A 26117-nucleotide genomic window follows, 5' to 3' on the forward strand; every position below is an offset into this window, starting at 1 on the left:
ACCACTTTCCTGATGTTCACCCCTAAGAGCCAACAGAAGGCACCTGAGAGAACCCAAATGAAGAGGCAGCCACCTGGAAGGGAGGGAGGGCTCAACCTGTACGGTAATTTAGACACATGAATAATGTCCCCGTTTAAATGCCTCTCTACAGCTAAGCATTTCTGGACCCACCTGAGACCTCTGCTCCCCAACTAGAGAGCTAAGGCACACTGCACTTTCTTCTGAAAGGGAGAAGGTTCCTGGGGTTGTATACCTGCTCTTCCCAGCAGACGGCCCCATCCTCAACGCCCAGGGCTGTGTCTTCCTCACCTTTGGGTTCCAAATCACAGACCCACCTCTAGAAAAGAGCTGAGGATGGGTTACACCGCGTCTGGCAAACAGTGTCTCTCCCCACTCACTCAAACTTTAGAGTATGATGCCACCTTGACTTGTATCCTACATCTAAACAAATACCCTTGGCAAAACCCAGTTTTCAACTCTTGCTGCCCCAGGGGGTACATCCTTCAGAGAGATTTCGTTAGGTCCCTCCCTTCATGCAATAAACAATCTACTCTGTAAATGCCACTGATCGCCCTGCAAGGCATGGAGAAACACCTGATAACCCACCCTAGACCATGGCCCGCCCTCCCCTGGAAGAGAACCCCATGTGTCTGGGCTGCATAATGGTTAAGAGAGGTTTTGAAATCTCCTGGACTTGGTCTGGAATCCTGGTTCTGCCAATGTCCAGAGGTGCAGCCTTAGACAACCTGCCTCATCACCGAGCCTCACGTCCCTCGTCTGCAGAGGAGGGTACTGGCACCAACTCTCCAGGTCTGTTCTACCAGACGAAATAGAAAATGTAAACGGCTTGCTGCCATGCCCAGAGCAGTAGACTATCTAATACAGGCAGTTTTTATCTTTCTTATAACCCTAAACTCACAGTGGATGCGGGAGAAGAAGCCCAATTTGTAAAAATGCAAGTAAGCGTGAACATAAAAATTGTAATTTTAATGAAGAGAAAAACAAGTATATAACAGGAAGCAGATTGTCCCTATCTATAGCAAAACATATCACAAACCCACTGTATTCAAAACAGTGTGCTGCTTCTTTAAAAGGGATAAAGGTATCAATGGAGCAGAGTTGAAAGTTCAGATACAGAATAACACATACACACGTGCACATGGCACATACATGCATGTATGCATGTACACAGACTCACTCTTTAATATGAGAAAAGGGCATTTCAAATGCATGCATGAGGAAAGCTGAACCATTCAATAAATGGCACCAGTTTAGCTATCCATGTAGAAAAAATAAAGTCACACCTTTAAAACACATACACACACCCTTCCACTGAATTTAAAGATCAAAATAATAAAATTATGAAGCCAGGAGAAAAATATATGGAATATTGTTAAGATTTGCTGATTAGGGAAGGCCTTCCCAAAGCAAGCCACCAAACTCAAACTGTAAAAGCAGTAATTTCAGCCAGGTGTGCTGGCTCATGCCTGTAATCCCAGCACTTTGGGAGTCCGAGGCGGGTGGATCACCTGATGCTGGTCAAGATGGCCAGGGGAGACCTACGTTAATTCAATCTAAATAATTATAAGCTTGCTTGGCTCGGAGTACACTGAAGTTTATACACTGAACTAAACTATATTATTGGTGCAGTTAATTAGAAATCACTGGCAACAGGAGGCCTAAGGTAAAGACCATCAGGAGCACAGTAACACTGGGGAGCACCGCGGGGTGACGGCAGAGCAGGGAACACTGCTCTGGCCCCACGAATGCCTTCTCAACATGGAGACTGCATGAGGGCCTTGTAAAGAGGGCTTGTGCAGATCTCTGAGAAGGGAGGTGACTTCTTTGCAGATGGGAGCTGGCAAGGAGGAGAAAAGCCTTGCGGGGCAGAGATCACGGAACGCCTCAGGCTCTGCCTAAGTTCTCGGAATATGGGGTGATTTTAATTGCTCTATGTCCCCAAAGCTCGGGAGATAAAAGCCCCTTGATGCATTGGGTGTGGTCAGACAGGGTGGCTCCTCATCCAATATACTTCTGGTGCAGCTGTACCCTGATAACAATCAGTGATAAACTCAGAGTACTAGTTTAGCATGTCTTAGAAGGGTCTCAAGTGCCCTTAAATGCTCAGAGCACTAGTTTTGCATGTCTTAGACCGATCTCAAGTGCTCTCTGCAGGGCTATTTTACCTATCCCTTCCACGCCCATAAGATCAATGAGATTATGCTCATAATAAAAGTGTTTGGAGCCCAGAGCTGGGGGCCAACTGGATTCCCACACTTGCTTTGGTCCCCTGGACTCATGCTGTAAATTCCACTGTTGTGTCTGTATTTCCTTTTCTCAATCCCTCCTCACCGCTGGGACTAAGGGCACCCACGTACGGGGTTGGGGCTGGAACCCAACAACGTGAGGTCAGGAGTTCGAGACCAGCCTAACCAACATGTTGAAAGCCCATCTCTACTAAAAATACAAAAAATTAGCCAGGCATGGTGGTGGGCACCTGTAATCCCAGCTACTCGGAAGGCTGAGGCAGGAGAATCACTTGAACCCCGGAGTCGGGAGGTTGCAGTGAGCCAAGATTGTACCATTGCGCTCTAGCCTGGGCAACGAAAGTGAAATTCCATTTAAAAAAAAAAAAAAGCTGTAATTTTACATGTAGTTATCTGCCAAACAATGATGCTTTTGGTCAACGACAGACTATATATATTCCAGTGGCCCCATAAGATTATAAAACTGTATTTTTACTGTACTATTGCTATATTTGGATACAAAATACTTACCACTGTGTTTAAGTCGCCTACAGTATTCAGCACAGTAACATGCAGTACAGGTTTGCAGCCTAGGAGCAAGAGGCTAGACCACAGAGCTATACCATGAGGTTTGTGTAAGTACACTCTATGATGTCTGCACAATTAATGAAATTTCCAATGACACATTTCTCAGAATATACCCCCATCAAGTGACACTTGACTTTATAAAAACGAACTGAACATAGGTAGAAAGAAATACATCAGCTGGGCATGGTGGCTCACGCCTGTAATCCCAGCGCTTTGGGAGGCCGAGGCAGGTGGATCACCTGAGGTCGGGAGTTCGAGACCAGCCTGACTAACATGGAGAAACCCCGTCTCTGCTAAAAATATAAAATTAGCTGTGTGTGGGGGGGGGTGGTGGTGCATGCCTGTAATCCCAGCTACTTGGGAGGCTGAGGCAGGAGAATTGCTTGAACCCAGGAGGCAGAGGGGTTGCAGTGAGCTGAGATTGCACCACTGCATTTCAGCCTGGGCAACAAGAGGGGAGGGGAGGGGAGGGGAGGGGTTGGGATGGGACAGGACGGGACGGGAGGGAAGACATCATAGAAAAATCAAAAGAAATAATAGGCTTGGGCAAAAAAATACAAAGATACCACATTTCATTGTGCTCCACAGATACTGCAGTGTTTTACAAACTGAAGATTTGTGATAACCGGGTTTCAAGCTAGTCTGTCAGCACCGTTTTTCCAACAGCATGTGCTCACTACATATCCGCCAAATTTTGGTAATTCTCGTATTACTTCAATTTTTTCATTTCTAGTATATCTGTCATGGTGATCCGTGATCAGTGATCTTTGATGTCACTACTGCGATTACTAACGTCGCTAACAAGAACGTTTAGTCACGAAGCAATATCATGGCAAACTTAATGGATAGCCGTGGCGTATGCTCTGACAGCTCCACCTTCCAGCTCTTCTCTGTCTCTTACCCTCTTCTTCTCGGGCATCCCTATTCCTCGAGACACAAGAATACTGAAATTAGGCTAATCAGTAATCCCGCAGTGGTCTCTGAAGTGTTCGCGTGAAAGAATCACACATCCCTCCCTTTAAATCAAAAGCTAGAAACTATTAAGCTTGGTGAGGAATGCATGTCAAAAGCTGAAACGGGCGCAAAGTTAGGCCTCCTGTGTCAAACGGCCACGTTGTGAATGCGAAGGGAAAGGTTTATACGAATGATAGGGATCATTATTACTGATAGGAACCAGCCTTACTACTGATATGGAGAAAAGTTTGGTCTGGAGAGAAGATCAAAGCAGCCGCAACATTCCCTTAAGCCAAAGCCTAATCTAGAGCAAGGCCCTCAGTCTCTTCAGAGGTGAGGGAGCTGCAGAGTTGGAAGGCAGCAGAGGCTGGTTCATCAGCTTTAAGGAAAGAAGCCTTCTCCATGTCATAAAGGTACAAGGTGAATACAGAAGCAGCAGCAGGTTCTTCAGAAGAGCTAGTGGCTACACTAAACAGATCTTCAATGTGGATGAAACAGCTTTCTACTGGAAGAAGATGCCATCTAGTACTTGCATAGCTAGAGAGGAGAAGTCAATGGCTGGCTTCAAAGCATCAAAGGACAGGCTGACTCTTTTGTTAGGGGCTAATGCAGCTGGTGACATTCTGTTGAAGCCAACGCTCATTTACCATTTCAAAAATCCTGGGGCCCTTAAGAACTATGCTAAATTTACTCTGTGATCTATCAGTGAAGAAATAAAGCCTGAATGACAGCACATCTGTTTACAGCATTGCTTACTATTTTAAGCCCCCTGTTGAAAACTACTGCTCAGAAAAAAAGATTCCTTTCAAAATATTACGACTCACTGACAGCAGACCTGGTCACGCAAGAACTCTGATGGAGATGTACAGGAGATTGAATGTTTTCATGCCTGGTAACACAACGTCCATTCTGCAGCCCATGAATCAAGGAGTCGTTTTCAATTTCTGATCTTATTATTTAAGAAATACATTTTGTAACATTATAGCTGCCATCAGTAGTGATTCCTCTGAAGGATCTGGATAAAGTAAACTACAACCTTTCTGGAAAGGATTCTCCATTCTAGATGCCAATATCAAAACTCATGGTTGATGGGAGAAAGCCAAAATATCCATTTTTTGGGGGGGGAGACAAGAGTTTCGCTCTTGTTGCCCAGGCTGGAGTGCAATGGCACGATCTCAGCTCACTGCAACCTCTGCCTCCCAGGTTCAAGCGAGTCTCCTGCCTCAGTCTCCTGAGTAGCTGGGATTATAGGCATGTGCCACCATGCCTGGCTAATTTTGTATTTTTAGTAGAGACGGGGTTTTTCCATGTTGGTCAGGCTGGTCTCGAACTCCTGACCTCAGGTGATCTGCCTGCCTTACCTCCCAAAGTGCTGGGATTACAGGCACAAGCCACTGCGCCCAGCCCAAAATATCAGTATTAATAGGAGTTTGGAAGAAGTTGATCCCAACCCTCATAAGATGACAGGGGTTTAAAATTTAGTGGAGAAACTACAGATGTGGTGGAAGTGGCAAGAGGACTAGAATGAAAGGAGACGGAATTGCTACACTCTCATGACCAAACCTGAAGAGATGAGGAATGGCTTCCAACAGATAAGCAAATAAAGCGGTTTCTTGAGATGGAAGATACTGTGCACATTGCTGAAACGACAACAAAGGATTTGGGATATTACATAAATTTAGTGGCTAACACAGCAGGAGAGTTTGGAAAGGATTACTCCAATTTTGAAAGGTCTAGTGTGGGAAAAATGCTATCAAATAGCATCACATACTACAGACAAATCTTTTATGAAAGGAAGAGTCAGGTCGGGCGCAGTGGCTCACGCCTGTAATCCCAGCACTTTGGGAGGCCGAGGCGGGTGGATCACGAGGTCAAGAGATCGAGACCATCCTGGCCAACATGGTGAAACTCAGTCTCTACTAAAAGTACAAAAAATTAGCCGGGCATGGTGGTGCGTTCCTGTAGTCTCAGCTACTCCGGAGGCTGAGGCAGGAGAATTGCTTGAAACTGGAAAACAGAAGTTGCAGTTGGCCAGGATGGCGCCACTGCACTCCAGCCTGATGACAGAGCGAGACTCTGTCTCAAAAAAAAAAAAATCAATGTGGAAGACTTAATTTTTTTCTTATTTTAAGAACTTGCCACGGCCACCCCAGCGTTCAATGACTTCTTCCCTAAACAGCAACGGTCTTCAATGTGAAGGCAAAACCCTCCACCAGCAAAAAGATTACGACTCGCTAATGGCTCAGGGGATCGCTGGCATTCTGTATAATACAGTATTTTTATTATTATTTTTTTTTAAAACGGGGTTTCACCATGTTGGTCAGGCTGGTCTTGAACTCCCAACCTCAGGTGATCTGCCTGCCTTGGCCTCCAAAGTGCTTGGATTACAGGCGTGAGCCACCACGCCCGGCTAATACAGTATTTTAAAGTTAAGATATGTACGTCAGTTTTTGAATGACATCATGCCACTGCACACTGAAGAGACTACAGTATAGTGTAAACTTTACATTCACTGGGAAACCAACAAATCCACGTGACTTGCTTTATTGTGACATTCACTTTACTGCCGTGCTCCAGAATCAGACCTGCAGTATTTCTGAGGTGTGCCTGTATTTACTACGCACACATGCACACACACCAGAGAAAGCCCAACATCTATAAATCATTAAAAGTTCTAGTAATTCAGTAAGAAAACTGTAAATAGCCTTGGACACAAAAATGATAAAGAATTCAAAGAAGCCACTCACAGAAATGCAAATTAGGGCAGAGACACTTAAATTTACTAATCTGCCTTTTTCATCATCTATAAACTGTGGACCACAATCACACCCAATTTAGAGATGTTAAAGTTTAAATTAGTAATTTCATGTGACGTGCTTAAAATTATCCCTGACTCACAAAAACACTCAATCAGCCTTAGTCAGTAGCAGTAATAGTAGCGGTGGTGGTGGTACCCGCAGCAATAATGAAAAAAACACACAATTAAAATAAGGAGGCAGCTTGGGCACCATGGTGAAACTTCATCTCTACAAAAAAATACAAAAAGTAGCCAGGCATGCACCAGTAGTCCCAGCTACTGAGGAGGCTGAGGAGGGAGGATCACTTTAGCTCGGGCGACAGGTTACAGAGAGCCGAGACTGCACCACTACACTTCAGTGTGGTCAACAGAGTGAAACTGTCTAAATGAATGAATGAATGAATGAATGAATGGAGGTACTATCTGGCATGAGCAACAACTGCAAAAAGACTAATGTTACCTAGTGTTGGAAAAAGTACGAGAAAACAGGCAACTCTCTACACTTGTGGTAGGAATATAAATTGATTCGGCCTTTTTGGAGGGTAATTGGGACCTACCTAATCTATCAGCATTTTAATATACATGCCCCGTGATATAAAAATTCAACACTTAGAAATGTAGTCTACAGAAATACACACAAGCACAACGTAGCACTGTTTATAACAGCAACAGCTAAAATGAAAAATGACAGAAATGACCATCGAATGGGAATAACTAAACACATTCTGGCACATCTATCCGAGAGACAGTGCAGCTATTACAAAGAATAAGGAGCATGGATACATGCAGATATGGTATTCTCCCTATGGAAATACCTTTGGCAAGCCATGATGTGCACTTTTGCATTTTTGAATCATTTTTCCTTTTATATTAATAAAATGTAGATTTGCAAATGATTATGAAAAGGAAAGGCCAAGCCACAATTGTGCTTATCTCTGGAAAGGGAGCAAAATTAAGAGGGAATGAAGAAAGTGTTTTCATTTTCACTCCACTTCCTATTTTTAATTTTTAAAAAATAACAAGCAGGTACTAAAAACAAGTATTTTGTTACAAAAAACAAAGAAAGGTAACAAGCAAATTCAGTGTTTCACACCAGAGACATGGAACTGGACACCTGGGTGAATGACAGTGACAATATGCTACACATGGGGCCAAAATTGCAAGACACCCACCTTAGCTAAAACTGACAGCCAAGTGGCTGGCCATTTTAACACTGCTATTTGCATATTATAAGAAATGAAAAGTAAGACTCAAGAGAGCTCAACACACCGGGCACGGTGGCTCACACCTGTAATCCCAGCACTTTGGGAGGCCGAGGTGGGTGGATCACGAGGTCAAGAGATCGAGACCATCCTGGTCAACATGGTGAAACCCCGTCTCTACTAAAAAAATACAAAAAATTAGCTGGGCACAGTGGTGCATGCCTGTAGTCCCAGCTACTCAGGAGGCTGAGGCAGGAGAATTGCCTGAACCCAGGAGGCAGAGGTTGCGGTGAGCCGAGATTGCGCCATTGCACTCCAGCCTGGGTAACGAGAGCAAAACTCCGTCTCAAAAAAAAAAAAAAAAGAGAAAGTTAGGACTGCCTGCCTTCTGCTCCCAGCCTCTGCAACAGAACCAACCACAAATGGCAAACTTAAAATGTTCACTATAACCAGAACTTGTTTGGGCCGAAGGTAGACAGAAAGAGAGGCAATGACCACCGACGGTCAGAGAGATATTTTTAGAATAAAACCACCAAGACAAACCTGGACTGTATATAACAGAAGCTGGTAATCTTTCATCTGCATTTTCAAGACATAGTTTTTCTTCAGAAGGAACTACCAGACCATCCCAAACACTCCTTTTTAACACGGCTGTAATTAACGAGTGTTTGTGAATTAAATGATGGCTGTTAAATGGACAGGTTACTTATAAGCACACCCGGGCTTTCACCTAGTGAAGAAATAAAAGTATTTCTGCCAATCTAATCTGGGCTTTTTAAAAAAAATCCATTATAAGGAAATAAAAATCAAGTAACTTTTTTTTTTTACATTTAAAAGTGTATTTAATTATACTTTTTTTTTTAAGGTTAAGTAATAAGATTTTGGATTCTATTATTTTGGTTATAATGTACATCATGGGATTCACTCATTCAGACTGTATGTAATCCAAGCTTTTCACACAAAGAATCGTGGTGTCTATGTAATGCCTTTATTGGTTTTTATAATGAGTTGGGATGGGGGAAACTGCACGAGTGCTGGATGCTTTCCCATGATCTCTCATTTCATTTACTCTTCACTGTGTCTTTAAATACCCAAATTACCAGACATACAAAGGAGAGCTACCGTATCATTTCCAGATAAGCCTTGTCCAACCAGTTGGCAATTTGACTGAAGCTATACAACTTTTTAATGATGCGAGGTAAGAAGACAATAAAAACTGAAGGAATGACAAGAAAAAGTAACCGTCAAACATATCAAAAGTCTGAAGAAAAGTGGGGAAAGCAACTTCCTTGCATACCAGGCAAGGAAAAGCCCAGGGAAGGCTAAGAATTTCTGTGACTTGAGTCCTGTGTGCTATGGGACTCAGGAGGCCTCTCAAAGCCCTCCCATTTAAAGGAGGGGTGGCCAGGCCCAGGAGAGAGATCAAAGGGTACTGCTAGTTTTAACTGTCTCAGTGTACTTAAGACTATCCTTTGTAAACTCTGATGCTACTAGAATCTCATGAGATGAGCAACGCCTTATTGGATGGCACTATATGACACCACAGCCCAATTAGGGTCTGCGTTTCCCCCTACATCTTTCTTTTCCCAAACAGTGACATACAAACTGGTGCATTGGAGTGACCTGGAGGACATGTTAAGCCATACCCAAGTGCTGCCCACTCCCAGTCCTGAGTTTCTGACTCATTGGGTCTGGAGTACAACCTGAAAACTCATTTCTAACAGGCTCCCAAGTAATGCTGCTGGTCCAGCCCCACATACCTAAGAACCATTGTTTTTTTTTTTTTTTTTTTTTTTGAGATAGAATCTCGCTCTGTTGCCCAGGCTGGAGTGCAAAGGCATGATCTTGGCTCACTGCAACCTCCGCCTCCTGGGTTCAAGCAATTCTCCTGCCTCAGCCTCCCGAGTAGCTGGGACTACAGGCGCACGTCACCACGGCCAGCTAATTTTTGTATTTTCAGTCCATCAAAGATAAGACCAGGGTATTTATGATGTGGCAAAATCTTCGTGGACTATGACACAAGCCACACAAAGGCAGGGAATTTTGTCTGTTCTAACACTGCTGTATTCCTGGTGCCTAAAACAGTGGCTGGCATATGCTGGGAGCTCAATCCATACCTGCTACATAAGTGACTCAGTGGGCCCTGCGGCTGAAACGGGGCCAGCGTGGGTGTCGGTGAGCAAGGAGAGCAGCTGCAGAAGCACCAGCAACGACGGGAATGGCTGCTCAGGGCTCATCTGCCCTGGAAGGGAAGCCCAGCTTAACGACAGTGACAACCACCGTAACAATATACGTGACGGAGACAACAAACATCAGTGTTTAGCACACGGCCAGGGACGAAGGCAGCGCTCCACACACATTACTGCATTCAAACCTTAGAGTAACGCCATGAGGTCAGAACCACGACTTTCCTCATTTAAGAGACGAGGAAATAGGGTCTGGGGGGAAGGGATGTGGCCAAATCATCTAACTGGGAAGTGGCCTTAAAAGCCCCGCTGAGGCCGGGCGCGGTGGCTCACGCCTGTAACCCCAGTACTTTGGGAGGCTGAGGTTGGCGGATCACGAGGTCGAGAAATCGAGACCATCCTGGCCAACATGGTGAAACCTCATCTCTACTAAAAATACAAAAAGTAGCAAGGTATGGTGGCAGGTGCCTGTAGTCCCAGCTACTGGGGAGGGTAAGGCAGGAGAAGCGCTTGAGAACCCAAGAGGCAGAGGCTGCAGTGAGCCAAGATGGCACCACTGCACTCCAGCCTGAAGACAGAACAAGACTCCATCTTAAAAAAAAAAAAAACCACGCTGAGAAGTTGATCCTGAGCAGAAAGTTGCTCTTAATTACCCAGTTGAGTCGATGATAAATGCAAAACTTCCTCCCTGAACTGCAGACTTTGACCCTTTCTTCTGCAGCTTAGAGAGGATTCCGGCAGCCAATTAACACCACGCCTGTTCATTAAAAAGACAGGGCTTAGGTGGCCTGCACTGAGCACTACTAACAGTGGGAGCAGCGAAGCCCAGCTCTGGGGTGCCATGGGATGGCCAGGCATTCCAAAGTTAATCCAGCCATGAGAAATCCACGGCTTTTAAAATGTACACCATATTTCAAAATTTAAATATGTACTATATATAGAAAATGCAAACATGATATCCTCTTCTGCTGTTCCTTCAAGACAGTGTGAAGATAATTTCTTTCTTTCTTCTGTTTGAGACAGAGTTTCGCTCTTGTTGCCCAGGCTAGAGTGCAGTGGCGCGTTCTCAGCTCACCCCAACCTCTGCCTCCCAGGTTCGAGCGATTCTCCTACCTCAGCCTCCCGAGCAGCTTGGATTATAGGCATGTGCCACCACGCCTGGCTAATTGTTTGTATTTTTAGAAGAAACAGGATTTCACCATGTTGGTCAGGCTGGTCTCAAACTCGTGACCTCAGGTGATCCGCCCGCCTCGGCCTCCCAAAGTGCTGGGATTACAGGCGTGAGCCACCACGCCCCGCCCCAGTGTGTTGAGAATTTCAGTTGTTGTTAACTGGGGATGCTACTGGTACGTAGGTGGGTGGAGGCGTAGATGGGTGGAGGCCGGGGATCCTGCTAAACTTGCTACGGTGCCCAGGACAGTTGTGCACCAGAAAGAAGCACCTGACCCAAATGTCAAGAGTGCTGAGGTCCTGTTTTAGCGTAAAACCTCCTTTGTCCACTCCTTCAAGTTTGGATGCCTAAGAAACTTTCTATATCCTTAAGGTCTTCATTGTCCTTTCTTTTCTTAGTTATTGAAGAAAATGTGTCGTCTCCCCTGTCTCCTGATGAACTCTGCCAGGGCCAGGACATCTTAGCCTCTGAAACTCCCAGAGTATCAGGAATTGCATTCTGCGCAAAAGTGGGTATTCAGTAAGAGCCTGTCCCATAGGTTTGTTTTCTCTGAAGGAGGCGAAAATGCTGAAAGTTCAGATTTGATGAGTACGCCAGAGTTCCTACCATGGGGAGTGGCGGTGGGGAGGGAACTAAGGAACACGAGGTACATTTCGTGTAAACAGTATCTCATTTAATCCTTCCAGCCAGTGCAAGAGAGAGGATCGCTATTTTAGGTAACTACAGCTCATGGATGTAATTTATAAAAGGTCACACACTGGTAATTGGCAGAGCATGTTTCTGGAGCCACACGCCTTCCATACCACACCACTGTGGTACGCACAGGTTTCCAAAGCTGAAACCCTTGCCTCCTATAGACTCTTCCTAGAATTGGGATGTCTGAGATGCTAAAAAGGAAAGCAGCAACATGAAGGGAGGGAAACTTTATGTGATTAGTGTGATTGCCACAAATCTTGCTACCCAACATAGCCACAAAATTAATCAACGAAAAGGGTGTTGCAAATTGGGTTTAAACACAAGTAACGTATTTAAAAATCAATTAGAGATACTTAGAATTTACATGGCCCTTTCCTCCACAGGAGTATTCAAAGGCTCATATGTCTAAACTTTAGGATGCTAGACCTTAAGAAAATAAATTGAAGATTTTCTTTTTTTTAATCAGCAAAATCAGAGAGTGTAGGAAATCATGGCAAAAAGAGCTATCTTGGTTCAGGACATGACTACAGGACCTTTCTGGACGCACAGCACTCTCCAGCTGGCTCTTTGCTTTGTGAGGTTGCAAACTGTAGGCTTTCTCATGGCAGCTGGGAGACGGGGTGAAGCATGTAATAAATAACATCCGATGGCTCCACTCTGCAAACCCTGACAGTATCAATCCCCAAAAACCAACCTGATGAATTTGTCTCGTTTTCATATTACAGAGGGAGAAGTGAAAATGACGAAAGGTTTTTGTGGCACCATTTTCAATTTCCTTCATGTGTAAGCTAAGGAGACTGGGTCTTGGCCTGCTACTGTTCACCAAGACTTCCACCATAACCTCTATGCCAAAGTCACATTTCCAGTGCTCAGCCTCAGCCCCCACAAAACCGGATGGCCTATGGTGTCACTGACAAGCACCCCATCCATTCTAACTAACCATGCCTTCTACACGGTGCACATCCCAGACAGAGAAGATGGCCTCACCCATCCTTCTAGCCCCTGGAGTAAAACATTTGGGAGTCAAAGGTCTTGTACTTCTCTTCTCCCTTAACTTGCCCTTCACACCATCACTGCTGCCATCCTGCTTCCAGACTCATCAGCTCTGTAACACCTGTACCCTAAAGAGTGTGCTCTGGTCCCCTGATTCACGTTTCTGGCTCGGTCCACTTGGTTACCTGTGTTCCAGGCGGTCTAGACCCGACAGAATGAAAAGCTTTCCTATGCTTAAGGCAGAAAAATGACTCAAGGGTACCCAGCTGTTACCGGTGCCCTGCGTGCAGCCACCAAGCCCACTATGACCTCCTGAGCTTGGAGTCACAATTGCTTGGGAGCCACTTCTTGTTTCACGTCTTTTAAGTTTTGGGTGACCCGTCTTTTTTGGGGGGAGGACAGGACTAGCTCTGTCACCAGGGCTGGAGTACAGCAGCGCAATCTCAGCTATGTGCAACCTCTGCCTCCTGGGTTCAAGTGATTCTCCTGCTTCAGCCTCCCGAGTAGCTGGGATTACAGGCATGTGCCGCCACGCCCTGCTAATTTTTGTACTTTTAGTAGAGACGGGGTTTCACCATGTTGGCCAAGATGGTCTCGATCTCTTGACCCCGTGATCCACCTGCCTTAGCCTCGAAAAGTGCTGGGATTACAGGCGTGAGCCACTGCGCCCGGCCTGGGTGACTCATCTTTGTACGGTTTGCCTTGGCTACAACCTGGAAGTCCACAGGTTTTGGAACCACAAGACCGAGCAAGAGACTTGGGGCCCTGGAGTCTGCAGGTCTGTTCCCTCCAACCGAGAAACAGCTGAGCTGAGTACTGGGATGAGTACAATGCACGTGGATGCGGCTCCTGCCTTCACCTGGACAATCTAGTTTCAACAACCTTTCCCTGTGCTCAACTAGTGGTGCTTCCGAATGTTTCATCAGAAGATCTTAGCGCTTCTCTGATTGAGGATAGGGATGGAGCCTAGGGAATCTGCATCTGAAACGAGGGCTACAGGCAATCAGGTAAACTTGAGGAACACGGGATTCTTTCTTTTTGACAGGTATCTTGGATTTTTAGTACTTAATACGATGCCAGAGACCACAGAGGACAAATACTACGAATAAGCTGAGACTGTGGAGCCAGGCTCCTTGGGTTTAATTTCAGTTGCCCCACTTATTAGTGGAGCCCTGAGCCAGGCCATTAACCCCTGGCAGTCTGTCTCCCCGTGTAGAACAAGGATGATAATGCTACCCACTTCATAGGTTGTTACGTGGATAATGTGCTAATGTGAGGAAAGCACTTAGTTTAGTGCACTCGATAAACATTAGCTATTATTATGCCATAGACCAGAGACTGCAGAGTGGCAGCCCTTAAGCCAAATCTGGCCAAGAGACCTATTTTGTTTGGCCTGTGCAATTTCCTTTTAAATTGAGCCAACATTTTAAAACTGGTAGATTTGAGGCATTTTGAGAAGGTTGAAGACCTGGCAAAACTCTGGGCCTGCTATTCCCTCAGGCAGCCACTGCCTGCGACCAGCTCCCAAGGCCTCCTTTTGATAGCACGTTTCTTCTTTACCCCCCACAGCACTCAAACTTCCCACCCCCCGTTTCCTCCCTGCCTAGGAAGGCACCCCAATTCGAGATCAGTTCTGCCAACACATCCAACCTTCGGTCCCGTTGTTTCCCCATAGAATGCTGCCCCCTGAGGCCAAGCTTTCTGTCTCCCTGCCAGGAAGGGCCTCCCCAATCTTCTCTTTCCACCAACCCCAGTGGTTCCAACTGAGCACATTCAAAAAAATCCATGTCTTAGTCTCACCCCCAGACATTCTGATTAGTCTCGGTGGGGCCTAGGTATCAGTATTTTTAAAAAGCGCCCCAGGAGAGTCAAGTGTGGGCCCTAATGTGCTCTGAGATTAACAACCACGGGATCCTTGGACTCCCCGTCTCACGGCCCAGCTGGAGTCCGGTGACTCTCACCTGTTCCTCCGGCACTTCCTGTCCACACCACACAACTGAGGACTGGATGAGCCTTGTTTTCTCCCGGCCGCCTGTCTAGTCTTCCTTGCAGATTTGTGTTTAAAGCTTGTCTCCTCAACAGACTGTAAAGTCAAGAGTGGGCGGCTCACACCTCATACTTCTGCACCCCAGCAGGGCTAATGGGGTGCCGAGCACCTGGAAGGTGTCTAAGGAACACGCCTCGTCTCAGGTGGAGTCTACAGTGTGGCGGGCACTGCAGGTACCACGTGATGAAGAAGCCAGCCAGCCCGATTTCTTGGAGCTTACAGGTTTGGAGGAGGAGTAAGTCAACAGCATGAATGATTAGGATACAAGGCAGCCCGTGAGGTGCTACGGGGAAGAAGCAGTAACCTGAGGGAAGGGAGCGCCCAAGCCCCTGGGAAACGGGGGTGGGGGGGGTGGGGGGGTGGGAGGCTGTGCCTCCGCCTTCCCTTGATGTGGGCCTCAAGGGCCAGTGGGAAGAGGGCAACAGAAGCAGCAAGGTGGAGAGGGAGAAGCCGAGAGCAAACACCAGAGCCGGCGTCACCACACCATTGCAACAGCCGAGTGAATGGGAAGCAAGACAGGAAAGGCAAGATTTCACCATCCCTCGATGCCAGGAAAAGGTGGTAATTAACTTGGTAAGTCCGGGAAGCAGATACTGAAGGCGGCAAGTCTGCTTTTTTCTAAGAGCCAGGCCGAGGGCAAGGTGAGGGGGAAGGGGAAGGAACAGACATAACATGAACAAGGAGGGGTGGGCCGTGTGCGGTGGCTCATGCTTGTAATCCCAGCACTTTGGGAGGCCGAGGTGGGCAGATCACGAGATCAGGAGATCGAGACCATCCTGGCCAACATGGTGAAACCCCGTCTCTACTAAAACACAAAAAATTAGCCGGGCATGGTGGCGCAGCCTGTAGTCCCAGCTACTCGGGAGGCTGAGGCAGGGGAATCGTTTGAACCGGGAAGGCAGAGGTTGCAGTGAGCTGAAATTGCACCACTGTACTCAGCCTGGCGATAGAGCAAGACTCCATCTCAAAAAACAACAAAAAAGGAGGGGTGAGGAGATGAGAAGGAAGGGAGGCCCAGAGGCAGGCTCCATTGTCTCTGGAGAACAAGACAACCCCCCCGCCCTGCCTCGATATACACACACTGGCAGGGGCTCCGAGTCTGGCAGGCCCAGGAGCCCAGACACCCTGATTCTTGCCATTCAGTCTTAAGCCATGGTTTACTGTACAGAAGTGAAATTCTGTTAATAGTGTCATTCATGCTAATAGTGCCACTTTATTAACACATTTAATCACGGAAATAAAGGTTTTATTCATGACACTATCACTACTGATAGTACTGCTGTAAGAAGCTTATTCTTCCGTTCTTTCTCCCAAGTCAATGGGCAGCTTATAAAGAAATACAAAGACCCCAGACCCTCAAGACTGCATTAGGGGAGAGCCATTCCACGGTTTGCCTCTCCTTCCCTCATCAGCATTTTTAGGAAGGGGCAATGGGCTAAAATGAACAGTAAGGGCTACTTAAGAAAATAGATCAGGCCAGGAATGGTGGCTCATGCCTGTAATCCCAGCATTTTGGGAAGCTCAGATGGGTGGATCACTTGAGGTCAGGAGTTCAAGACCAGCCTGACCATCATGGTGAAAGACCGTCTCTACTAAAATACAAAAAAATTAGCCGGGCGTGGTGGCGCACACCTGTAATCCCAGTTACTGGGGAGGCTGAGGCAGGAGAATGGCTTGAACCTGGGAGGCAGAGGTTGGGGTAAGCTGAGATCGCGCCACTGCACTCCAGCCTGGGCGACAGAGCAAGACTTGGTCTCAAAAAAAAAAAGGGAAAACCAAGACAATAGATCACAAAAGGACAGTCCATGAGATGGCTGTGGAAGGTAAGGGCAATTCCCCATGTTTCTACTTAACACATAATCCTTCTTCCATGCCAGACACTGGTCTAAGCACTTTACAAGTAAGAACTCATTTCAACTTCCTAACCCCATAAGGTAGATACTACCGTTGTTTCCAATTTACTGAGGAGGAAATGAAAACAGGCCAAGTTTCTTGCCCAAAGTCACAGGGCTAGGAGAGCCAGGACAAGAACACAGGCACTCACTCCAGGCTAAGTGGCCTGACCTTATACTCAGCTGCCCCTCAGTGCCCTGTAGGACAGAGTGCAGGTAATCAACACAGGAGCCACCTCCTCTCCAAGGGGCTGCCGGATGCAGAAAGGCACACAGGAGGCAGCATGGGCCTCAGGGATGCTGCTCTGCTTATGTATCAGAAATGGAGCCCTAAAGCATCAGAAATGGGGAAGGGCAGAGTGGAATAAAAATATATAGGTCCTGAGTTCACTGCCCGCTATTCTCAGAGTCCAGAGCTGCCACCCTTCAGGATCATAAAAACTAGAGCAGAGAGAAGCTCTCCTCAGCAGCAAGTCAAGAGCAAGTGGCTGGGAGGACCCAAGGCATTCCAATCCTCCAGTCTCTAAGACAAACCCTACTTTGCCAAAAAACTTTCCGGAGGAAATCAGCTTCACTGACTGTTAGACCGTATCTACACTGGACACCTTTCTGGTTTGTGGATTACAGATAAGCCAAATATCCCTGTCCCTCACCAGTCAGTGCACTACAGCCACGTTAGATTATGTTTCACTTTCAGGCCTCAGGGATTGAAGCAATTCTATTTATAAGCTTTCTCAGTTCCAAAAAGGAAAAGAAGGCATTTTAAGGAAATTAGCTTTGGCCAAAGGAATGACAACTTCTACTGAAAGAGTTAACTGATTACCCGCTTTGCTAAACCAGAAATCGTGGAGCTAACCACAGAGGAAGAACACCTTGTTCAATGGCTGGGGACCTCCGGAAGCCATGACAGTCTCACTCAGGACGCGGATGGCCCAGGACAAAACTCCCTGTTACTACCAGAGGGGCACTGTCTATCCGCTAGAAAGTCTCAAAAACCCTTTCCCATTCTATTCTCCATAAAGCGTGTTTTCGTTTTTGAGTAACAGAAATGATATCACAGAAGAAAAATCTGCAAATATCAAATAAATCTTTAAAAATACTACTATCATGTTTTGAAGAGTCAGTCATTCTTTCATTTTTCAAAGAATTCCCTTTCATTTGACATCCAAAGTAGCCTTGCTTATTTTGTATCTTGGGGAATAGGTCATTACTCCACAGCCAGCTGTTTAAAGGACACTTCTTTATGTGCACCTTTAAAAACAAAAATGTAACCACTCCTGACGGAAATCTAAAATGTGTTCTACACACCCCAATTTTCCCTGATGAGACACAGCTAACCTTCTCTTGGTGAATGAGGCTTCTAAGAATTCAAGAGTCTCCAGTTTCAGTTCTGGCTTTGCCACTAGCAAAGACCTGTGACCTTGGGCAAGTAATTTAACAGCACTGGGCCTGAATTTCCTCTCCTGCAAAATGAAGGGGATTGGGTAGATGAGGACCCTGGTGGCTTACAGCTCTCAAATATTACAATTTCACGACCAGTATAAATACCAACTATCACCCATTGCCAACCTAAAGTATCCTTCTCAGGGACTGTCAAGTTCTACAACTGTTGTCTGGACCATACAAATGGCCCCAGTTGGGCGACGGTAATAGAAAACAGACTAAAGTCACTTATTTTTTATTCTTTTTATCCCCTTCCTGTTCCATCAGCAGTCAATTCTCACTGCTCTCCACCTCGAGATGACATAACCCCCTGCCTTAGTTTACAAAGCTGAGTGGGGACCTGTGTCACTCAGCAAAGCAAAGTGCATCTGGGCTTTGTGATATCATCTGGCAAGCAGTGGCCTTTATCACTTCTCCTCCAAAGTTATATTGCACTGGATAGGAGAGTAATAGAGGGCAAAATTCTATTTTTAAAAAGTTATATTGTAGACGAATACGGTGGGGAAAGAATGCATTCTTGAATTCCAGAACACACTGCTTTTAGAGGAGAGGGCTTGAAACAAGCGTGAGCAGAAAATAAACCAGTTTCCCTCTTAGTGACACAAAAACCAGGTGTGTTATCCCCCTATAATAATCCCTCCTCTTCAGGTTTCTCCAAAGACAGTTGTTGCTCTTCAGTACCTTCTGTTGTGTAACTTTTCTCCGTGAAAGACACATCTTCCTAGTCACTTTTTGAAGCCAGAGAGAGGGTCAGGGTAGGAGGAAGGAAGATACTATTAGTGGTTTCCTTTATTTACCTCTTTCCCAGTTATCTTCCCTTGTTAAGCCTCATGAAAAATGATTAGTAGAAAAAATGCTTTTTAGCCATTACAAACACAGTCCCTGAAACATTCTGTTAAAACCAATAACAAGAATGAAAATACACATTAAACCACATACTTAGTAACTCAAAGAATTCAGGGACATTCCCCCTCTTTAAGAAACAAAATTCTGAAATCTACCTTCTTAACGATGCACCATTTCAAGTGGTTTCATGGAAATCTATCAGGGACTTGGTGAGCATAGGCAACTGGTTTTCACTCATCCTAGTTAGTGTTAATAGAAATAGATGGTTAAAAGGGAATCGAAGTTGGTTAGCTTGGGAAAGTAGGTGTAAACTGCTCCTACAAATGGAATAATTGTTAAATCAGGTTGTTAGGAAAACCAGCCAAAAAGTTAACTATGAATACTTGAAGCTATTTGCCAAATGAGTCCAAGTCCCTAAGAAAGAGGTTAAAGGTAGGGATGAAATACCTTTGCAGATGGCATTAAAGACACACGAGTGAAAGGCAAACGACTGCTTTATGTATTTCTAAGAAAGCACAGTAGAAGCTTTCACCCCATCTCTCAGTCTCCAGGTATTTTTATTTATTCATGTCTAGGCTTAGAGTATTATTTTCTGTTTTCACGTTCACTTTACACAGCCCAACATTAATCTAAGAACCCACTCTTCCAAGTAATACACAAGGCGGTGATTTATAGAAAAATAAAAAAATCCTTTCCTGTTCACAATCTGGAGTTCTTCAACTCAGTGCCATATTTAAGGGTGCTTTGTTTCAGAGGATGATTAGAGTGGCGCCCTTGGTACTGATTATAGTGGAGCTATTTGTACTGCCCAAGTCTGGGCACCACATTATATTAAAACTTCCATTTTGGGGTATGTAGTGACTAAAAATTGTCTCCCAGCATAAACTTGGCATCAACCATCTATCTCAGCAGAAGCAAGATTATTGAGTGTAGAACCACAGGAACCCAGCGCTTTTTTTATACTTGTGCAGGAAAAGGGACCCTGCTGAAATAGCACCTATGGTTCCTCCATTCTTAGATGAAAATTTCAAGCATTGAGGGCTCTTTCCCAAAGTATAATCAGTAGGTTGCCATGACTGTGGCAGGCCCTCATCTCTTACATTGCTAGATCCCGAATTTTCTAGAACAAAATCATTTTAGCTTCTTTTTAGAAGCAGCAGCAGAAAATGATGAAGCCTTGTCTGCTCCATTGAATAGCACTTCTGACTATGGTTTCTCTGGAGTCCCAGCATTTCCAACAGTTCCCCAACTAAAATGGAATTTATGTAATGCATGTCTCTGACATGGTGAAGATTGAGAGTTCAGCTCTAACAAAAGCCATTAAGCATGAACTGCACCCAAAAGTTGGCAGGGCTGTGGAATCACGGACAGTACAACTTAGGGAAAAAAGTGAGGACAATATGGCCTTAACCTGTCACAATTCAAGGCATATGCTTGGCGGTCAACATCACTATCTCTATATAGGCATGTCTTACTGAAATGCCCCTATTTTACCCCTAGGATGGCCATGTTTTATATGTTTAAAAGCCCAAATTAATTGGGCATAAATAATTAATTACATTATCACTTTGAAGTCTTTTTTAACAGTTCTGTTTATACATGTCAACAAAGGGACCAAGTGCACCTGGCCTTACACTATTTCACTAAATGAGAAAAAAATTAACATCTGTATAATAAGTATGAATTGCCCAGGGTGTCTACTTCTTGCCAGGCACTGTGCTAAGCATTTCGCATGCATTATCATATTCAACTCTTCAAAAGAACCTTAAAGGTGACACTGTTATTGTCCCTATGTTACAGAAGAAGAAACCGAGTTGAGAGATTATTTGCCAATAGACATACAATTTGTAAATAACAGATGCTTTACAACTGGGAAAGTAGTACTCATATTTTCCCCCCATTGAAAAAAAGGTGAAGAAGTTGCTTCTGGTTAAATTCTTAAGATATTCTTGAGACAGAACTTGGGATCAGAACCAGATAGGTCTGCAGCTCTGGCCACCTGAAGACTTTTCAGCCTCTCCTTGGACACAGAGTGTTCAGACCGTCTTTGCTCAGCCAGTCACTTAGCTTTCCCCATTCACTCGTTCCTGCTTAGGGAAAGAGTTATCAACAAAATTCAAAATTCAAAAACTTACGTGGAAGTCTAATATAATTTTGATAAGAAAAACACTAAATCAAACTTTATACTCAGTGCTTAGGGCTTTGTATGCATTGACTAGATAAATTTCCTACATCCACCCAGAAGAAATTGCTTTCTTTTTTTTTTTTTTGAGACTGAGTTTCCCTCTTGTTACCCAGACTGGAGTGCAATGGCGCGATCTCGGCTCACCGCAACCTCCGCCTCCTGGGTTCATGCAATTCTCCTGCCTCAGCCTCCGGAATAGCTGGGACTACAGGCGTGCGCCACCATGCTCGGCTAATTTTTTGTATGTTTAGTAGAAACGGGTTTCACCATGTTGACCAGGATGGTCTCGATCTCTTGACCTGGTGATCCACCTGCCTTGGCCTCCCAAAGTGCTGGGATTATAGGCGTGAGCCACCGTGCCCGGCCTGCTCTTTTTTTTTTTTTTTTTTTTGAGAGGGAGTCTCACTTTGTCACTAGGCTGGAGTGCGGTGATGTGATCTTGGCTCACTGCAACCTCTGCCTCCCAGGTTCAAGCGATTCTCCTGCCTCAGCCTCCCGAGTAGCTGGGACCACAGGTGCGCGCCACCACGCCCATAATTCCAGCCACTCGGGAGGCGGAGGCAGGAGAATTGCTTGAACCCGAGCGGTGGAGGTTGCAGTGAGCCGAGATCATGCCACTGCACTGTAGCCTGAACAACATAGCAAGACTCCATCTCAAAAAAAACCAAAAACAGGGTAAATAACCAATGATTCAGCATACATTGCAATCTTATATAAAAAAAATTTCTGAATATGTATACAAGTAATATTTATATTCCTGTAATAAAAAATATTTTGTGTGCACACAAACTCAAAAGGATATTATTCCTGGAGTAATAATTTCATGTCAGGAGCATAAAGTTTTGAAATAAGTTGGAAGATGGTGAGGATAATTTTGTATACTTTAAATACTTAAATGCAATGAACTATATATAATAAACTTGGCTAGAAAGGTAGTCTTAGAGACCTGGCGCAACAAGCATTGTTGAGATTTTTTAAAAAGCCATTTGATGGTCTTATAATTTTCCATTATCAAACTACCCCCCATAAACCTGTGAATCTAACCCAAGAAGTATGTCAATAGCTGGTTGTTTAAGGTTAGGTTTATGAAATAGTAACAGAACTGTGCAGGGGTCAAATATGCTTATAATATGCCCAAACATGCTTAGGTGAAGTCAGTAAGAGTATCTGAAGCTAATACAAGCATGGCATATCCTTGTGACTGAAAACCCAGCACAGCGGGTGCTGTTACGTGTAAGCAGGTACAGCGCTCCGTTTCCCCCCTGCTGGCAGACCCTCGTCACTAAAAAACGATGAGCTGCTTTCACTAGGACTACATCACACATGCCCAGCGAGTATCTCCGGGGCTTGAAAGCAGTTAAGATCGAACCTGGGGAGAAACTGGGCACAGGAAGGAAATTTAAAAACGCCTAATTATTCCCAAACCCATCCCACTGCCCTAAGAGCTGCCTATGTGCTGACTTTCTTAAAGAGTCCCGCAAAATCTTGATTCTCCAAAAATTAAACCCATTTGGAGCTGAGACAAGGTGAGGTCCACGCCTGGTATGATCAAGCTACCATGGATCTCACTGAGTCTGGTTCGGTTCTAGCCCCGCGGAGGCCAAGCCTCACCACGAGGGTGAAGACCCAGAGGCATGGAGGAAGGGAATGAAGGCGAGAAAAGGAGAAAGGGGGAGACCTCCGGGCCACACTTCTTTCTAGTACCAACAAAAAGAGAAGCCGCATACTGACCTAAATCATCTCTCAAAGGCGCTTTATAAATTACAGGGACAAAGGGAGGGGGTGGCGGGTGGCCCGGGAATCCTACAGACACCCTACCCTCTGACCCGCCCCCCTCCCCCTCCAGCACAAGGGAAAGAACACAGAAAACAGAGCTCAACTCGGCCATTGGCGACAAGCCCCCTCCGGTTTTCTATCGCCCATCCATTCGTCCCCTAGAAAAAAAATCCACGTAAACACCACAGCCACCCCCTGGGGCAGGCACTCCCGCTCCGAGGTTCCTAGAACAGGAGGCCGGGGCATTTACTTAGTTAGATTTTTCTTGCTTACTCATTTCCCTCGAGCACCCAACCCCCCGTTCCCACTCCAAAACCCCGCTCAACCGCCTACCCTCACCGCTCCAGCCCCCAACAGAATTCGGTGCCCCCGCGGCGTCGGCGGCCCCCGAGCCGTCCCGGTCACTAACCTGCTGCTGTAAGGGCATTTCCGAAACCAGCCTAGCTCCAGGGGGAGGTGGGGGACCGGCTGGAGAGGGGGCCCGGAGGGCCGAAGAGACCGGCGGCGCCGGGCGAGGGCGGGCGCCGGTGGGGGGGTGGGGAGAGGAGAGGGAGGGTGGCGGTGCCGGGGACGGGTGCGAGGGCGCTGGGACCGTCCCAGGCCAGGGAGCCGGCGAGCAGGAGGAAGTGGGTGCCCCCCTCTCCCCCTCCAGCGCCCCCTCCCGCCGCCGCCTCCTCCCCAGTCACAGGCGCGTCCTCCGCGCACGTGTGCGAAACGTCACCGGCGGGTCCGGGAGAGAGGGACAGACCCAGGCGGCGGGACGGGAACCCGGCTGCCCCCGCCCTCCGTCGCCGGGGGGCGGAGAGGGGGACAGGGCGGGGAAGGAAGGGGCAAGTGGAGAGGCGGGTCAAGGGCAGGCCCGGGGCCCGGCGAGGAAGGCCTGGGCGCTCGGGCCACGCGGGCGCCGCCGCTGCCACCGCCAGGATGCGCCCAGGCCGGAGCGCCAGCCTGCGAGCCCCTCACCCCAGAGAGCCCACGCCCCAGTCCGCACCCGGCTTCCAGCCCCACCTCCCCCACGCCCGACTCCCCTCCACCTCCCCCAGCCCCTTTGTTGCCGGGAGTTACAGATCCTAAAATGTGTCAAGCGCAGCCCCGCCAATCCCTTGCGCTCGGAGCACGCCGCAGGGACCCCCGGCGACCAACGGACCTCCGAGGCCGGTTGAGGGCATGCACCCCAAGGGTCCCCCGGTTTCCACCCCTTGGAGCCCCCAGCACCCCGGTTCACTACTCCCTCCCCCACCCCCTTCTCCATCCGGGGCGTGACCCCTTCCTACGCCCGAGAAAGAGGAAGCTTCGAGTTGGAGGGGAAGGGACAGTGGGGGTAGGGAAAAGTGCAGGAAAAGAAGTGGGGGGGCCGAGAAAAGTTTTGGAGTGTTGGAGGTGGTTCGCGCCCAGGCAACCCCCGCCGCCCCGCGCGCCTGGCCGAGCCCCCCGGCCCTCCTGGCGCGGGGGAGAGCACTCAGGTCAACAATGAACCCTCGCCGGAGGGGCAGCCCCCGAGGCCCACGATGCTCGCCCTGCAGCGCGCCCACGACCCGTGCGGTGCAAGCCCACCTCCCGCCTGGGCTGGGGACGGTGGGGTGGAAGGGTATTACCGGAGGGCCGCCGCCGCCGCCTCGTCCCAGCGCTGGTGGCTGCTGCAGCAGCCCGGCTCTGCTGGAGGGTCCGTGCGGCGTGGTGTAGAGGAGGCTGCCGGCGGTCTGCTCCGCGCCGGGGGCACTGGGGAGGAGGGGGCCGGCGGCGACGGCGCCGCTGTGGAGGGAGGAGGAACAGGAGGTGGTGGAAGTGTTCGTGGTGAGGATCTGGATGTACGCGCCCGGGGCGGCGGCGGCGGCGAAGCCGGGGCTGGCTAGCAGTGCCCTTTTGTCCATGGAGGCTGCAGCGGCGGCGGCGACGACAGCCGCCCCCTCCCCACCCCCGGCGGTCACCAGGTACGGCTCCAGAGCGGGCTGGATCCCCTTTCTCATCTCTCGCTCCTGCTCTTTTTAGTGTTACGATATATTAATGTATTTTTTCAATTTCTTTATTATTTGCAGTCGGAGTTTCCAAGTCTCTCCTTCTCTCCTCCCCGCCCGGCGCTTCCGAGCCCCCTCTCTCTCTTTTCTTTTTATTTTTCCGCACCGCACAGGCCCCGGGGGCCAAAAATGATCGGGGCTCTGGAGAGAGGAGGGTCCCGGTCGCACGGATATCGGGCCCCAATCGGGGATGGAGGCGTCGGCGGCGGCCGATGCAACGGATTGCGAGGCGGCGGCGGCAGCCCGGGTGCTGCGGCCGGCAGCTGAAAAATGGCTCCAGGAAGCTGCTGCTGACAATGAATGAAGGGATACGGTTTACGCGCCAAGGTCCTCCCGCGAAACTCAGATTTCCCGCCGGCTTTTCAAACCATATTTGCATATCCCCGCCCCTCAACCCGCCGAGGACCGTTCCCACAGCCCATTGGGCCTCTATCTTTTTAATTCACTCCCAATCGTGGAGCAGGGCCGCGACTTGCTGGTTTCCATTGGCTGCCGGGCATTATGGTTACCGGGGTGACAGGGACCCTATTTGCATAGGTCTCCTTGATTGGCTGTGAGAAGAGCAGTTTTTAGGGGGTGGGGCAAAGACTTTGCTTCTCTCCCACGGAAGACCACGCCTGGCCTAGGCTCCGCCCTTGTCCCTGCCCGCCCGCCGGGCCGGAGCTACTGACCTGGGCAGGGACTCAGCGCCCTGCAGACTCAGTGTAGATCTAGTCTAGAGCGCAAGTTTCGCTTTTGGGAATTGTCAGGGTGACTAAGGGGACACTCTTTTTCCTTTGACCAGTCAGTGCAATATACGAACAACAGCAGGAGATTCTTCCAAATATATGCCAAAAGCAAGTTGGACCATGAGGACGATGCCTGGCAGGTGGAAAAGGAGCCCTTTAAATCGTGGGCTTCTCCCTTCCTGAAATCCAACCAATGACAAGGCGAGAGCTGATCCCGAGGCCGGGGCTGATAGACAGAAGCATGTGGGCAGACAGAATCGTGGGGGCAGAAGGTTCAGCAGACGCGGTTGCGGGCACCAGTTAAAATTCCAGATCATTCCCAATACCTTCATTATTGGCCTGGATAGGGGTA

The 26117-nt window shown here is 47.6% G+C and overlaps 2 protein-coding genes across 5 annotated transcripts in view; one reads left to right on the top strand and one right to left on the bottom strand.

The window, feature by feature from the left end:
- E2F3 (E2F transcription factor 3) overlaps window positions 1-25315 on the bottom strand; it is a 96965-nt gene extending 71650 nt beyond the window's left edge. For 2 of the 4 annotated variants that reach the window (XM_035294797.3, XM_035294796.3), the window contains exon 1: window positions 24618-25315. In XM_035294797.3, coding sequence (XP_035150688.1) covers window positions 24618-24989 — 372 coding nt within the window. In that variant the 5' untranslated portion in view covers window positions 24990-25315. Of the gene's footprint in view, window positions 1-23431; window positions 23646-24617 lie in introns of those variants that run through there. The other 2 variants (XM_008993899.5, XM_054253691.2) reach the window with 1 other exon arrangement.
- LOC144582297 (uncharacterized) lies at window positions 24531-25740 on the top strand. Its single transcript, XM_078370543.1, has 3 exons — window positions 24531-24768; window positions 24822-24953; window positions 25059-25740. Exons 1-3 carry the CDS (start codon window positions 24531-24533, stop codon window positions 25592-25594), a joined length of 906 nt encoding a protein of 301 aa, XP_078226669.1. The 3' UTR covers window positions 25595-25740.
- Window positions 25741-26117: the final 377 nt, after the last annotated feature.

The sequence above is a fragment of the Callithrix jacchus genome, chromosome 4 (assembly GCF_049354715.1).
Source record: "Callithrix jacchus isolate 240 chromosome 4, calJac240_pri, whole genome shotgun sequence".
In the NCBI taxonomy this organism is placed as follows: domain Eukaryota; kingdom Metazoa; phylum Chordata; class Mammalia; order Primates; family Cebidae; genus Callithrix; species Callithrix jacchus.